The following is a 15954-nucleotide window of genomic DNA, read 5'->3' on the forward strand; positions in this document are numbered from 1 at the left end:
GTTGCTTTCAACTGTTTTTTTCAACATTTTAATTGATTCTACTTATTTTTTTTGCTTTTTGTTATTTATTATTTTTGTAGTTTAAAAAAATACATTATTATTATTATTATTATTATTATTATTATTATTGTATTGGCCTCTAAAACATTTTTCTCAGGATTTTTCAAATAATTTCCCCACATCAGAAAATGCATTACCTGGATTAATGGTCCTTCTATTATAGTGCTGCAATTATTTCACACTACTGTACCGCTCCTAGTCATTTCAGTCAGAGTATTATGGAGGTAAATTTGCGTATATATAAATGTATATATATATATATATATATATATATATATATATATATATATATATATATATATATATATATATATATATATATATATATAGATAAAAAAATTTAAAAATCACTTTAATCAAAATTGTGTTAAAATGGAAAAAAAAAAACACCTTTGAGACTCTAATAATTGCATTCGAACACTTTTTTTAAAAAATATATGTTTTTTTTTTTTCAATAATTGAATAATAAAGACACAAATCTACCTCCATAGAGCAGGGTTTCACATCCTTGGGGTCAGGACCCTATTTGGGGTCATGAAACACTGGGATGGGGTTGTCACATGCCTTCATGAAACATAGAATATATATATACAATTTGAGCCCATTTTTGCTTATTTTGACCCTTTTTCTGCGACTACACCAAACTTGCCATATTTTAACTTGTTTTCATCACTTTTTATTGCCATATTTTTGCTCCTTTTAATGTATTTTTGCTACATTACTCCCATTTCTGCCACTTCTCCGTCACATTTCAATACCTTTCCCACACATTTTTTTTCCACTGTTAAGACTTTTTCAGCACTTATAAACCCTTTGCACCACTTTTCCCGCCTAATGTCACATATGTTGACCCATTATCGTCACTTTTAACCTCTTTGCACCATATTTCATGCTTATTTTTTTTGCCAATTTAACCACATTCACGATATGCCATGCCCATCATTTGCCAGTTTAAACAAATTGTTCCAATATTGACACTTTTAACCCTTTTTTTTAACCTCTTTTTCCGTCCGTTTTTGACCACTTCAATTTGCAACTTTTAATCCATTTCTGTGGTTTTAAAAATCAAATTTCACCACCTTTACCACCATTTTTTTTTACCCATTTTGTTTCCGATTGAAACAAGTATTTACATTTTTAAGATGACTATATAATTGATACCTTATCAACACACTGTCATTTCAAGGTTTCACCAGCAGGGGGCGCATGGTGCCCACTTTTCCCCTCCTCCCTCGTGCTCGTTGCATATTGCATAATAACATGCATACTGCAAAAGCTGCAAAAGCTGTGAGTCCCAAGATAGAAAGAAAAGCCATCGGAGGGAACCAAGATGTCTGGAATAAACCCGTCTTAATCATTTATTTATTTATTTATTTCACTTCTGCGACATTTCTGCAGCTTTCACGTGTTTTGATCACATGTCACACACACACACACAAAAAAAATACAAGATACACATCATTTGAGTAATTCAACCCACATGATGTATCTAAAAATGAATAGTGGTTGGTTATTATGATTCTTATGCAGGATTATGTGTAAATAATCAGGCCACAGCATGTTTTATGGTGTAATTCGGTGATTCTGGAGATGCAAACAGCTGTAAACATCTGTGTCAGTGTATTTACAGTTCAATAATAGAGAGAGGGGGATTTTACAATAAGTGGAGCAGGATGGGGAACCAGCGCTGACGCTCTTTACTCCACACACGCAGACTGGGAGCGACGGTGCGTTCACGGGCAGTGGGAATAACCAGACTTTCTGCTGGTTTCACCTCAGGCAAACCCGAAATGGCGAGAAACGGAGTGAGTGGATGACACGCAAACCCCCCCAACAGGACGAAAAGGGAATAGAACAGAACATTAGGATTGACATTTATGATAGGAATCACTAGTGTTGACTTTGTCGTCTAAACATCAGCCAATAAAAACGAAATTCTGATTTCGTCACATGGGCCAAAATCCAATCAAAAGTCATGCAATCATACCCATTATTCACATCAAAAAAAAAGCCTTGACATACAGACAAGGTTTTTTTTTTTTTTTCAACCTAGGGGTCGGGACCCCATGTGTGGTTGCCTGGAGTTTAAATGGAGTCACCTGAAATGTCTAGTAAATACAATATGTATTCTATGCTTTTATTTTGTCAAATATAAATGTAGTTTTATTCAAAATGAGGTGAAAAAAGTAAATAATCTGAGCTGGAACAATTTGTCACTAATAAAAAACGTGTTCTAGTGAGAAAAATACATCAATATTGACGACAAAAAAGGGTCACAATGTTAAAAAAAAAAGGTTGCGAACCACTGCTGTATGTATTTACAAACATTAATACTTTTTTTTTAACATTATTTTCATTTTTTTCCCCTCATTGTGAGATACACTGCCATTGTGTTCATGTTCGATAAAAAATTAAATCAAATCAAACACCATCTCATATCACGTTGATAAATGGCAATTACATTTTTTTTTAAAATGCATAAACTAAAAAAAAAAAAACTATAACTGAAATAGTCCTAATGACTAAATTTTGACCTTGTGTTTTAGTCAAAAGACTAAATCCAAAGTTGCTCTGTCGTGCACAATTATCGGCAGTGTCCTTGTTTGTTCAGTTCAACACACTTACCTCCGTGTGCTGATCTAAATCTATTGCTACAGTTCATGCTGTACCTGCTGCTTATCGCGTTCAGGGTCAAAGGTCACACATCATATTTATAGACGTGCACACCCTGGAATGATCGGCACGATTACGCCCGTGCACAGATTAAATCACACAGGCGACCAGACAAACGCGCATGCTCGGGGAAAACATGCAAATCACTACAAAATGCTTTTATCTGACCTTAACTGTCCTTTGATCTTTTCAACTCAATAGCAATATAAAAATAAAAATAAAAACAAAACTAATCGGTGTGCGGTTACCACTCCCGACGACACGTCTTGTGACATTTTAATGTCGCAATATGTGGTCGCGCGATATATCGTCCTACCTTTACTAGTCATGGGTCTCTGGTTATTTCCAAAAGCCAGTCTACCCAATAAAGAAATGGTGAAAGGTAGAACTACAAATGACAATAAGTAACGATTCAAGGGTTTTTAATTGTTAATATGTGCATAACATGTACATAACGACATAACTTAATAATAGTATAAAATAGTCAGTGGGCAGGAATATAAATAATGTACAAAATAATACAAATATGCAATAATAACATACTGTAATTGATTAAATAAACAAAATGTACTATTTCCCGCTACACCAACATAGCCTTTATTTATTTAAATTTATTGTATTGAAGAAAAAAAAACCCTTTAACAAATAGAAATATGTAATATTAATTAAGAAATAAATGCACAAATAAGTAAGAGTGATTTATTCAAGGGCAGTGTAATGGTCAGCACTTGTTTTTAGGGGTGTCCCAATCCGATATTAGTATCGGATATCAGTCCGATATCAGCCAGAAAACAAAATCTAAAATTTCCGATATATATGATATCATATTTATTCAATTGTAGATCACTGTAGATTTTATGTTGAAGGTTAAAATATATGTAACCAATTGGTTAATAATAAATGGGTCAGTTTTTCTCTGTTTGAGTGACATCACTTGATCAAGCCTTTTCTAACATTCCACACTACAAAATAAGTAATAAAAGCATGAATGATTCACACCGATATTGTATTGATATCGGCCAATACTGAAGGCTGCAATATCGGTATCGTATCAGAAGTGAAAAAGTTGTATCGTGACATCCCTACTTGTTTTAATTAAAAATATATTATTATTATTATTATTATTATTATTAATAATAATAATAATAATAATAATAGTTTAGGGGTGTGTTTGGTTAATAAAAGCTCCTTAATGTAGTCTAGTCCAGGACCAGGGACAGTCAGTATGGAGGAGTTTCTGTGCTGGGGTGAAGCCCACCAATCAGAACACACAGCAGCAGTTGGACGCTGTGGTGTCTGAGCGGTGGGAAGGTCCGTGAACGCATCGTGTTCCAGAGTAGTTTTGAGTACAACAGTCAGTGAGTGACAGACAGTCAGTCAGTCAGTCAGTCAGTCCGTCCTGCTCTGCTGCACAGCACCGGGACCAAGACCAGGACCAGAATTAGGGCCAGGGTCCCACCGGGGGTGCAGCGGAGGGTCAGCACCTGAACGCATCGTCCTCGGCTGCAGTAGTTGTAGTGAAACAGAACCAATAGTAATAGTGGAGCATGTGGTCCGGGTGAGCGACCCCGTGCGCTCACATGCTGCGTGATGTGCGTGATGATGTGTGAGAGTTCCTGGTGAAACTCCCACCGACACCAAGCGTGTTAGTTCCGGAGCTTTTTTTTTTGGAACCAGGAACCAGGGGGTCTGCACTCATGGAGAGCCCGGCCGAGCCGCTCGGAGCGGAGGACGTGCGTAAGAGCGGATACCTCCGCAAACAGAAGTCCATGCACCGCAGATACTTCGTGCTGAGATCCGCCTCGGAGCGCGGCCCGGCCCGCCTGGAGTACTACGAGAGTGAGAAGAAATTCCGAGGAAAGGCCCCCGTCCCGAAGCGCGCCGTGGCCCTGGAGACCTGCTTCAACATCAACAAGCGCGCGGACTCCAAGAACAAGCACATGATAGTGCTCTACACCCGGGCAGAGAGCTTCGCTGTGGCCGCGGACAACGAGCAGGACCAGGACCAGTGGTACCAGGCTATGGTGGAGCTGCAGTGCAAAAGTAAGACCAAAGTCCTGCAAAACACACACACACACACACACACACACACGCTCGTGCATGCACGCACTGCTCCATGCTTGCACAGACTCACACTTTAGAGAAACGTGGCAGATCGAGGCATGCTTTGCTTTCCCTGCATAGTTTTTAGTTTACACGTTAGTTTTCTGTTTACACAGCTGCTGCTGCTGCTGCTGCTGCTGCTGTTGTTGTTGTTGTTGTTGGGGCTTCTCCTCTGGCTCTTATTGGAACTAAAACGTAGATGTGGACACTTTTTCAGCGTGTTTGGATAAACACACTTATTATCTTCTCCAGACCCAGCAGCTCCTTATCATGCTGCTGTCAGGCTATGATGGTTTAGGGCTGGGCGATATGGATATGGATTTTTCTCAAAAAATGCGTAATATACGATATAAATCTCGCTGATTTTATTTCAAATGAAGTCTGACCAGAAAAACTATTCTGGGTTAAATTTGCTGATTCAAAATGCCGCGCAGGCTCATTTATTAACAAGCGTCTGCAAATGTTGCGCCACTTTTTGTTTGTTTGTTTTTTTTCTCCTCTAAGGGACAGCACGTGTGAGTGAGTTCTGTAGAGAGGCTTGTTTAGGGAAAGGTCTGTGCTTTTCATGCTTTTCTCAGAAGTAGTAAAAGCAGCGACTCCTAAAACAAGCATTTTAATCCAAAATGAGATATGAATATATAAATATATATGTATCAGTATATCGCCAAAACAGAAAATCCAATATATCTTGAATCTCAATAATAATTCTGTGTGCGTCAACTGACCAAAACACCCCCAGACCTTTTGTTTTTAAATTGTATAACCTGCAGAATTGCACCAGAGAATGACTGGAAAAGGTCAGAGAACAATCCAGACCTGGGGGTCTCATGCTGGGACCCACATTTTGCCACAGTCTTTAAATCGTGACCCACATTTTTTTGCTCAAAAAAAAGTCCAGCATGAGAGACGTTAAGTCTGTCCGCGACCCACTTTTGGGTCCCGACCCACCAGTTGAGAATCGCTGATCCAGACTATATGGAGCATCTTGGAGGCCTGCCATGGTCTCAAAGTTCCCCTCATGTGTGGACTTTTCTCTACCTGCTGTGGGTGTGTGTGTGTGTGTGTACACACAGCTGTCAGGGGCAATAATGACCTCTGAAATCACCTGTTCCAGCAGCTGGAACCTCCAGTCCAGACGGATGGACACACACACACGCACACACACATACACACACACACACACACATACACACACACACACACAGACACACGTTCAAGGTGTTCCTTAGTTCACATGACTATGAACAGTTATATAAAGCAGCTGATTAGGCAAAAGAAGGTTAAACACACACACACACACACACACCTCATGGAGAGAAAAACCAGGTCAGAGATGGACGGCTGCTTATTTCCTGCATCTTTTACATCAACGTCTCCACAAATGAGTGACGATGATGATACTGACACGTAGAGCTGGGCAATATATCGATATTCAAGATACATCAAGTTTTATGTTTTGATAATATAGAAAATGACAATATTGCCTATCTTATAGCTGATTTTGTATTAAAATACTTGTTTGCTACTTTTCAGAACAACATGAAAAGCACAGTCAGATGGATTATTGAGTGCGTCCTAACCCAGACCTTTCCCTAAACAAGACTCTCTACAGAACTCACTCACACGTGCTGTCCCTGAGAGGAGAAAAAGCCAAAAAGTTGGATACATTATGCAGCTGTTAGTTAATAAATGTGCCTGTGCGGCATTTTGCATCGGCCAATTTAACCCAGAATTGTCTTTCTGGTCAGACTTTGAGTTTAAAATGATCTAGGTGAATAATCTGGATCAAAGATTTTAATTTGTAGAGGATTTATAATTAGAATATGATTATAGTGACCAAAGAGTGCCATAATAACCATTCTTCTACTTCTGTAACATTGTATAATAGATGTTTAAGTAGTTTTATGTTGAAACACAGGCTTTTCTTTTGAAATATTTGCAGACTTGTACTTTTCACATTCTTTTTCCACTTGTTTGGTGCAACTTTCCTATTTTGCACGAGAGGATAAAGGTGACAGGAAAGTTTTTTTTTTAAAGTGTCTGCAAACAAGTTTGGTCTTGTTAATTATAGAAAAGTCTGTGATTTCATGTAAAGTATGAAAGAAACGCACGAATCCCAGTTTTTAAGGCTGCAGACGAGCAGATTAGAAGAAAACCCAGCCAGCTTTGAACCTCGAGTGCCATCCAGAGCCATCAATGAATGTTTGTCGATAAGTGTTGGGTTTCCTCTTGTAAATTCCCACGCTGACGACGACGACGGGCCGTTGAACGTGTACACTCACTCATTCACTTGTGGTTTCTGTTGTGGCCAACACACACTTCGTTGTGTTGTCTTATGCTTTAAATAAAAGAAGCACATTTGCAGAGAGGAACACACACAGTGTCAGGTTCATGCATGTGTGAAAATGGCTTGTTCGTGCTCAGCTCAAATCTTTGTCAAGGTGCGTGTGTGAGACGCATCACTTCCCACACTGTGAACCGGCGTACGCCGATGGGTGTGCCAGTCAGAGGATGCTGCACGGGCCTGTACGTGCGTCCAGCTCGTTTTGGGTCGATGTAGTAAAGCACAATAACAATGAATACCTTCCTGCACGCTGCGTATCAAAGCCTGGGAAAATCACCTTTAAGCCGCTTGGATAGCGTCTAGCATCACACGGGCTGCCCTCGAGCCGGCGGTAATTAAACACAAGCCAGCTGCCGCGCAGGATCGGATCCCAGCTATTTGTTCAGCTGAGTCCAGTAAGACCCCTTTTCAGGCGGCGAGTACAGTATCAAGGCTCGAGGGCGACTATTTGCTCAACCATTAAGAGTCAGTCGAGTGTGTAAAGGCTTAACCTCAGCGAGTTGAGCGGACGTGCCAGAAAAACGCCGACCTGTCGATTCAGGCAACTATACTCAGCAGGTGGCAGAGACTGACTTGACCTCAACAAAAGAACACGATCAGGTCACAAACTTAGGAAAAATCAGATGTTTCTGCTGTTTAATGTCAGTTTCTCTCCAATTTGGTGTCAATGGAACTATAATATATAGAAAAAAATTCCGACACTAAATTTTAGAGACTCAGGCTGTGTTTGAAATGTCATATTTTTAAGGTACTAATCATACTGTCTGACATCAGAATGAGTATGTAGTGCGTTCACATGAGATGGAAAGATTGAGGGCGTGAGAAATACCCGGGTGTATACTATATCAGGACATTTGTGAGCACACTAGGGGCATATACTGTATTCCATTTCATTTTGGCTTTATTTTTTTTAAATAATAATGAAAAACAACAATAATATTGTCATTTCCGTTTTAGGAAGTGAGTTCTGTAACTTCTGTCAGTTCCCAATTAAATAACAGAGGTCATGACGTGACTAGAAATCAATTAAAATGAGTTAAAAAGTGCAAGTGGATTGAGTTTAGTTGGAAAAAACAACTGTTTATGTGCCTGTTGCTTCAGGTAACACGTTTCACTGTCTCCACCGCTGCTCTGGCCCACAGGATCCAGATCTGCTTTCTCCTGAGCAAACTGAGTATGTGTAAAGCTGCGCTTAAGTGCTGTTCATCTTCCTAATTAGGTGGTAATTATTGTTTCGAGGGTCAGTCACTGGTGGCACAGCGGAGGCGTTGCTCTGCGGCAGCCGCAGCCGTTTGGAAACTATTTGACTTCTTTGTTTTCCGATTGGAGATGAATACGGTCCATGCTTAGCGGCTGTTTACTCTTATCTCAGCACTGGGCTCTTTAAAGGGTACCTGTACTGGAAATGTATACAACGATGAAATGTGTTTAATGTATTACCAATAAACAAAACGTGTGCACATGTATTTAAAATAAGTACTCTTTTTACACAATTTTATACCTTTTTTAAATACAATCCACGGGGAGCAGCCATTTGCTCTTTATTTCAGTTTTAGTTGTGCTTTTTGTAATATTTTCTTTGATATTGTAACGTTTGTTGCGGCGGACAGCACACGGATGTGTGTTGGAGCTACTTCTGACAAAGGTATGTTATTATTTGCGCCCTTGTATATAGCCATCTTAAAGATGATCTTTAATCAGAAATAAAATATGTCAAAAGTGACCAAAAATGGTGGAAAAGGTGGTGAAATGAGATTTTAAAAACCACAGAAATAAGTTGCAAATTAGAGTGGCCAAAAAGTGGTAAAAAGGGTTCAAACTGTCAATATTGGCTTAAAAGTGGCAGAAAAAATGAGGAACAATTAGAATAAACTGGCAAATAATGGGTATGACATATGGTGAATGTGGTTAAATTGGCAAAACTAAGTATGAAATATGTGGCATTAGGTTGGAAAAGTGATGGAAAAGGATCTTAAATGCCAAGGATGTCTTGAAAAGGGAAAAAATGTGCAGAGAAGGCATTGAAAGTTGATGAAAAAGTGGCAGAAATGGGTGTAATGTAGCAAAAATGCATTAAAAGCAGCAAAAAAATATTGCAAGAAAAAGTGATGAAAAAAGGTTCAAATATGGAAAGTTTGGTGGAGTTGCCCCACAAATGGGGTCCCGACCTCCAGGTTGAGGATTCCTGATCTATATCATCAGGCTTGTTGCGATGCAGTGTCAGATTTTCAATAAAACGCGGTAGAAGTGACTCATCGACAGCCTTGAGGTAATGGGGAGGCTTGGTCCATCAATGATGTCCTTCGGTCTGAATGACAGCTAAGCAAGGCGGTGTGCAGCATAATCCATTTAGTCAATGGGCACAAATATGTTGAACATAATGGAGCCTCTTTGGATGCATGCTAACCTTTTATTGTAGGCTGTATTGATTGCTGTCAGTTCATAGGATGCCCCGCAGCGCTGTACTGTAGCAGGAGTCATCAATGAGTTGCTTGCTAGCAGCCTTGCATCCTCATCATGTGCCTCCATCTCCTCAGGGAGATGTAATGGAAAATGAAGCACATATGGAGGGTAATGTGGTTCATCTTACTGTAGGTCACGTGACCTTTTTTTTTTTTTCCCCCACTTGAACTTTAACCCATGACTACTGTCTCTCTTAGGATTTTGGCACCGTCACTTCCTTAGTGTCTCTAACTTTGCAGCTATGAACACTAAAGAGAATTAACTTAGCATAATGGCCTGAAAAGGAATTTAAACAGCTTGATTATGCTCATCTTATCTTTTCACCATAACCCGAAAACTTCACAGAAGTCGACTTCAATATTTACAACCCAGCCAACATGCGGCGCAAAGTAGTTGTTGTTTATCAACTCCGTTTTCCCCACCCAAACTTTTGGCCTATAAATGTCTATGCCGGGTCCATTTTTATTAATAATTAATCGAGCCTCTGACTTAACTTTATCAAGGAAAATGGACGAAAATTACTTCCTGTGACCGAAATAGCTGTATGACCCAGAATATACCCTCACATACATGTTTTGGGAGAATGTCATGCATTTCACTATATGTCTCTGCATTGAATAAGTGTTTAAATGTGTAGCAAGTTTTGTTAAGAAACAAACACGTCAATTTTTGTGCAAAGTCACAATGTCTTGCAAGACTTCTTGCTCGGTCACAACCAATCTCAAGAGATTTTAATGAACTGTTCATCCTGCACTTCTAAAGCATTGAAAAATAAAATGATGTACCAGATTAAACTTAATGTATTGCTATTAAGTGATGTTGGTATGATTTTGGGACATATAGTTTGCCAATAAGTATGTAGAGAAAGCTGATAATGTAGAAATTGGTAAAAAGAAAGCCCAACTTCTAAATTTTGTGGTCAAGAGACGAGAACACTAAATGTAAGGAGTGTCACATAGATCACATGGGTGGGCCATAATAGATCAGATGACTTTTTAACTGTAATGTTCAAGTATTTCCCGTGGCTACATCTTCTGTAGGAAAAGGTTTCTTATAAAAAGTAATGGATTGATGCAATGACTTGGCAGATTTGGCCCAAAGTTCCAGGGCTTGCCTGATTGCCAATGGCAAGTTAAAGTTGTAGCATGGCTTAGTTATCACTATCCCTAACTCTAACTTCTAGCTTTTCCAAACTAGCAAGTCCACGTCGGACTAGTTTAGTTCGTTGAACGAAATGATGTGTAACTTAACTCCTTAAAGTGAAGGCGATTGGTGAATTCTTTCTTTCTTCTCACCAGATGTTGTAGTTCTCCTTTGGATGTGACCATTGTTATTTATAGTAATTGGTTTTCTAGATGGTAATGTATTCAAAGATTATTCCACGGTGCAAATCTCCAGTAATTTTGTGCAACTCGGGATCAAAGTTTAATGCTGTTAATTCATTTAAAGTTGAGATGTATTTGTATCCAGATATTTCATAACATCTGTAAGAGGAGGGTATTGTGGGTTTTGGCTTGGAGGATTCTGCAAAATCTTTGTTATAGGAAGGATTGACGATTTTTTTTTGGACCAGATACTCAGAGTTTCTTACTCACGGCCTGATGAGGAAGAATGTTTAGGGACAGCAAACCTTGAATGTATTACGGATAATTTGCTTGTGTATCTGCGTACACGCAACTGCATCTGGTTAACACAAGCCACATTTTTTTAAGGAAGTCTTGTGTCACAAAGTGTGGGCCCAGATCAGTCGGTGAAACGGAGAGGATGAAAAGAGGGAAATTGTTCCACATGGAAACCAGTGATGACACCAACTGTGTTCAGTGCTGAGTTGATCACCCCTCTCCCTGATATAAAAGTATGCAGCTGTTCCCTGTCTATCTGCACTGGTGGGGGAGTCGCGGTGGCACTGGCGGGCTCAGTAACTGAGAACAGGAGTGGGAAAATGGGGTTTAGCCCCCCGGACTGGGCAGTATTTTGCTGTTGCACTGGCAGAGAGGTCAGAAAACTGCAAGAATGAACCAGTGTCTCCCCCTTTTATGGGCAAGGTCTAGCCAAAACTTTGTCGGTTGAACATTTTAGATTTATCCAGCAGTTTGAAAAGGAGCTCCTCCATAACCACATGATCAGATAAAGCATCCTCCTCCTCCTCCTCTTCAATGACGACCTACTTTCTTTCTACTTGTGTGAAAATCCTAATAACAACAATCAGCAGAGAAGTTGTCAATGTCCCAGCAGGCAACTGGAAGCCTCAGAGGTAAATATAAAACACTGAAGGCCACTCAGCAATAATTTCCCTTCAGTACAAAGCCAATAAGAAAGACTTGGTAAATATAACCTGTTAGGATTTATGGTACAACTCTGTCTTTTAGCCTGGATCAAATTTGCCATCATTTTAAAAACAGGGTTGCAAAAATGTTGCTGAAGGCAAAATCACACAAATACTCATGAATATACAGACAGAGAGTCTGCCCCGGGTTTTCATTTGTTAAAACTTGGTCGAGATAATTGAGTTGGATTACAACCTCTTTATGGACAGTGTATGATTAAGTGGGAGGCGACTCAAGCATGGCAAATAAATCACTGAATATACACCAGTGTTGCCAGAGTACCGTACTTGTCCATTTTTGAGTTTCATGGGCGGTCCAGTGGAAAGCGATGTAAACAAGTGGTGTGTGAATGAGGTACTATGGATTTGTTTTGGGTTGCTAAAAAAGGGAAATGCTATAAAACTTTCAAATTAGTAAATGTTGTCACCTGGTGTGAACCTTTTGACCCAAATACATATTTTTGAAGGTTTTTTGTTTTTTTTTTCTTCTCCAAATGCATTTCCCTAATTCCAGCAGAGAGCTACATGCAGATGTTGCATTGGCTCCAGGTGTTGCTTTCATCTGCATCTGGTTTACTTCAGTCTGCAGGGGAATCTCCAGTGATACTCTGTGCATATTTTCACTGAGGCTTCATTATGTCATCGATAAGGGTAGCGGCGGACTACACCGGCTGATAACATTTTTGTTCAAAGCCTGGAAACAAATATTTGTTGAGCATGACATAATAAACACTAAGAATCCCAGTATCAAGCCAAACATTATCAAACATTTGGCAAAGGCCAGCGATGTCTGATCTCTGCAGGATTCAATCAAACCCTCCTTAAGGAGTTCAGAGTTTTAAGGTGTTTACTCAGATTTAGGAGGGCTGGACTGTGCCCAAAATAAACTCTTGCACACTCCTTGAGACCCATTGAACGATCTCTTTATAAGGAGAGCTTGGGTGAAATACTGTTTGCAGTCCGACAAAATCTTAAGATGCATCAAGCAAAGAGTTTATTTTAAAGTCTGTACTGAGACTGAAAATAAGTGCATTTCTCCCATTATTTAATGGTTTTTTTCATATCACATTGGAATGTCTGCAAGTTCCTCATTGCTGCCATGAAATCCCCAAACCATCTCTTCCTGTTGTAAATCTAAATCAAGGCATGAAACAGCTCAGGGGTCCTCGGATGCATAGACGAAAAACAGCTAAGCAAGGCCTGAGTGAGTCATCTAATATAGGGGAACTGCTAAACCACAGCCGTGCCAGTTTTCTACAAACATCTATTCCAAGTTCCTTTCAAGTCAGAAGCAATGCTTGAATTTTAGGCAAAATCCAAGTAGAAGCCGAGACGGTGCTAGACATGTCCGACCTCAGCTTCAGTCTAAAGTGAAAATAATCTGGTAGAGGATTTGGTGTATCTTTTTTTTCTGCACACAGAAGCCAATTGAACACAGTGTCCAGTGTGTGGGCTGAGGCTCCTTGGCTGCCTGTGGTTGTCATTGAGGGATTTGCTGCCGAAGCATGGGAAAGTGTAGAACAAACACATACGCTGACTTGCGAGCACACATTTTGCAATGCTGCGGTCGGGCTCAAGTATGAATTGCACGATGTGGCCTCCAAATTGTTGCTTTGAGCTGAATGCCACACAAAGTCTGTGAAACCTTTCTCTCATTTATCTGTTGAAAGCCCATTCTGCTGTCAGTGCTTCAATAGGCCAGATGTGTTCAGCTCATAAGACAGGTGATCACCCTTAGCATTTGTGCACAAAGAACATCCTGTTCCAATGAGGGCTGCGGGTGAGTCTTTTTGGGAAGCTTTTTTTCTTCAAAACTATCAGGAGGTGGATTGATTCAGTGTTGTTGATGGTTGCCATGATGCAGCCTGGCAGTATGAGATAAATCATGAAGGACTGGGGCCATGTTGGAGGAACTTTTGATGTTTGTTCTTCTAGAAAGAACATGAGTCTACCCTAAGCATGAGTCATGTAATGGTATCCCTTTAACAAACAGATGTGATGTGTTTTGTGGGTAGAAATAAACGAGCTTGGAGGTAAATCTGTGTTAGATTCAGCTCACCATGAGTTTCTCAGCAAGAGATGATTGAGGTGCTTTCAAAGGATAATGGCCACGGCTCTTACTTTAGATCTGTGAACAATAGGCTAAGTTAACCCTCAAAGAGCCAGCCAGATATTAAGTAGTTGGGTCCCCAACTACTTAATATTTATAGTAGAGTACGTCCGCTATTTTAGTTTGGTCCACCCAATGTAGGATCAAACATAAGAGGCTTCTCTGTAATTTCCTCCTGTAGGAATACAGAAGAATAAACAAAGATATTCCAGCTGAAAGGCATCACTATCCATCAAAAACCAACTTGGATAACTATTAGAATAGTAGCTCCATATTATATAGAATCTCAGATGGACAAAAATCACAGAAGTCCTTGAAAAAGAGATGGCAATTTTGATTTTTTTAAAAATGAATTTAAAATAATTTTGGACAAATTGCAACATGACAGAATCTGTCATCACATGCACGTTTTGGGACTCTACCAAGCATTTAAATGATAGTGTTTCCCTCCAGTAAATGTGTGGCTGAATGTTAAGGAAGTGTAGCAAACGGACAGTTATATCAAATCTTGCAAATTTATTCGAAGCATATAAATATTAAATTTATCACAAAAATTAACTAAATTAAACCCATATAGCATGTTTGGCAAGGTTTTGTGAGCATTTTTAGCAACTAAAGACATCTAATTAGGTAATGAAATAGAAAGGAAATGGGATTGGGTATAGTCTAAAGCAAAAATGGGGAGGAATTTGAAATGGAAACTGCGGATCTAATTATAGCTCTTGGGGAGAGAGAGACAAATTTAAAGTTTTAAATTTGTAGTGTTTTTTATTTTTAAAGCCAAATTGGTTCATTTGTTTTGTCCCCACAAATAGTTGGTTGTCATCATTATTGAGCAATACTTCAGTTCTCGGAAACCTTTGTTTTTCATAACATAATGGTTGTGTACATTTTTGTGTGTTCCAGTATGGAACACACAAAATGATGAATGAGACCTCAGGTATGGCGCCTGCAGGTACAAGCAGGTCTCTCAAGCTCATGCATGCTTAGGTTGAGCTCAAATCTGGTGTAGAAATCAATGAGAAGCTCCTTATCAACACAGCGTGCATGACAAAGGCAGCCTGTCTAACACAAAGAAGTAAATAGTGGTGGTTTGGCAAGTTTTTTTCCTTTGTTCTGGGACGGTCAGAGGTCAAAGAAACATTCCAAAGCTGCACATTTGGAATTTCAGTTTAAGTACTGCAACAATACATCAGTCACATCACATGGCTTAAACTAATATTACATTTTCCTATTAGTTGATGAACACTTAACTGTTTGTGGATTTTGCTTTATGATGATTTGAAGAGCAGATATTAATGAATGACTGTACCTTTCCTGTATCTCTCCTAACAATGTGTAACCTTGGGTCTCTTTTCTCTCCCCAAAGGTAAGAATCCCACTGACAGTGACGCAGCAGGAGATTATGGAGTCCCAAATCCTGGACCTGCATTTAAAGAAGTCTGGCAGGTTAAGGTTTGGCCCAAAGGCCTGGGACAAGCCAAGAACTTGGTCGGCATCTACCGCCTCTGCTTGACTGACAAGACTGTCAACTTCGTGAAGCTAAACTCTGATGCTGCTGCAGTGGTGCTGCAGCTGATGAACGTTCGGCGCTGCGGCCACTCGGAAAACTTCTTTTTTGTGGAGGTGGGCCGATCGGCTGTGACGGGCCCTGGAGAGTTCTGGATGCAGGTGAGCAATCCCAGGTTTTCTGGTTTTCACTCTCCAGACAGTGCATTTCAGTGACAAATTCAACAGAGTGAGGGAAATAACAAAGGTAGCACATTTGTAACATGGTAATTCAATTTGTTTAATGTTTACCAGTCATTTAGAAATCACAAATGCCTATATGGTTATCTGTTATTCTAGTTGGGTTTAATAAGGTTTTCTGCCCTA

The 15954-nt window shown here is 39.6% G+C and overlaps 1 protein-coding gene across 1 annotated transcript in view; it reads left to right on the forward strand.

Moving 5' to 3' along the window:
- Positions 1 to 4016: 4016 nt before the first annotated feature.
- LOC114480321 (insulin receptor substrate 1-B) overlaps positions 4017 to 15954 on the forward strand; it is a 59625-nt gene continuing 47687 nt past the window's right edge. The window contains exons 1-2 of the mRNA XM_028474350.1: positions 4017 to 4776; positions 15449 to 15750. Of these exons, the coding sequence (XP_028330151.1) occupies positions 4431 to 4776; positions 15449 to 15750 (648 nt within the window). The 5' untranslated portion in view covers positions 4017 to 4430. The remainder of the gene's footprint in view (positions 4777 to 15448; positions 15751 to 15954) is intronic.

This window comes from Gouania willdenowi, chromosome 18 (assembly GCF_900634775.1).
Source record: "Gouania willdenowi chromosome 18, fGouWil2.1, whole genome shotgun sequence".
NCBI classification, from domain to species: Eukaryota; Metazoa; Chordata; class Actinopteri; order Blenniiformes; family Gobiesocidae; genus Gouania; species Gouania willdenowi.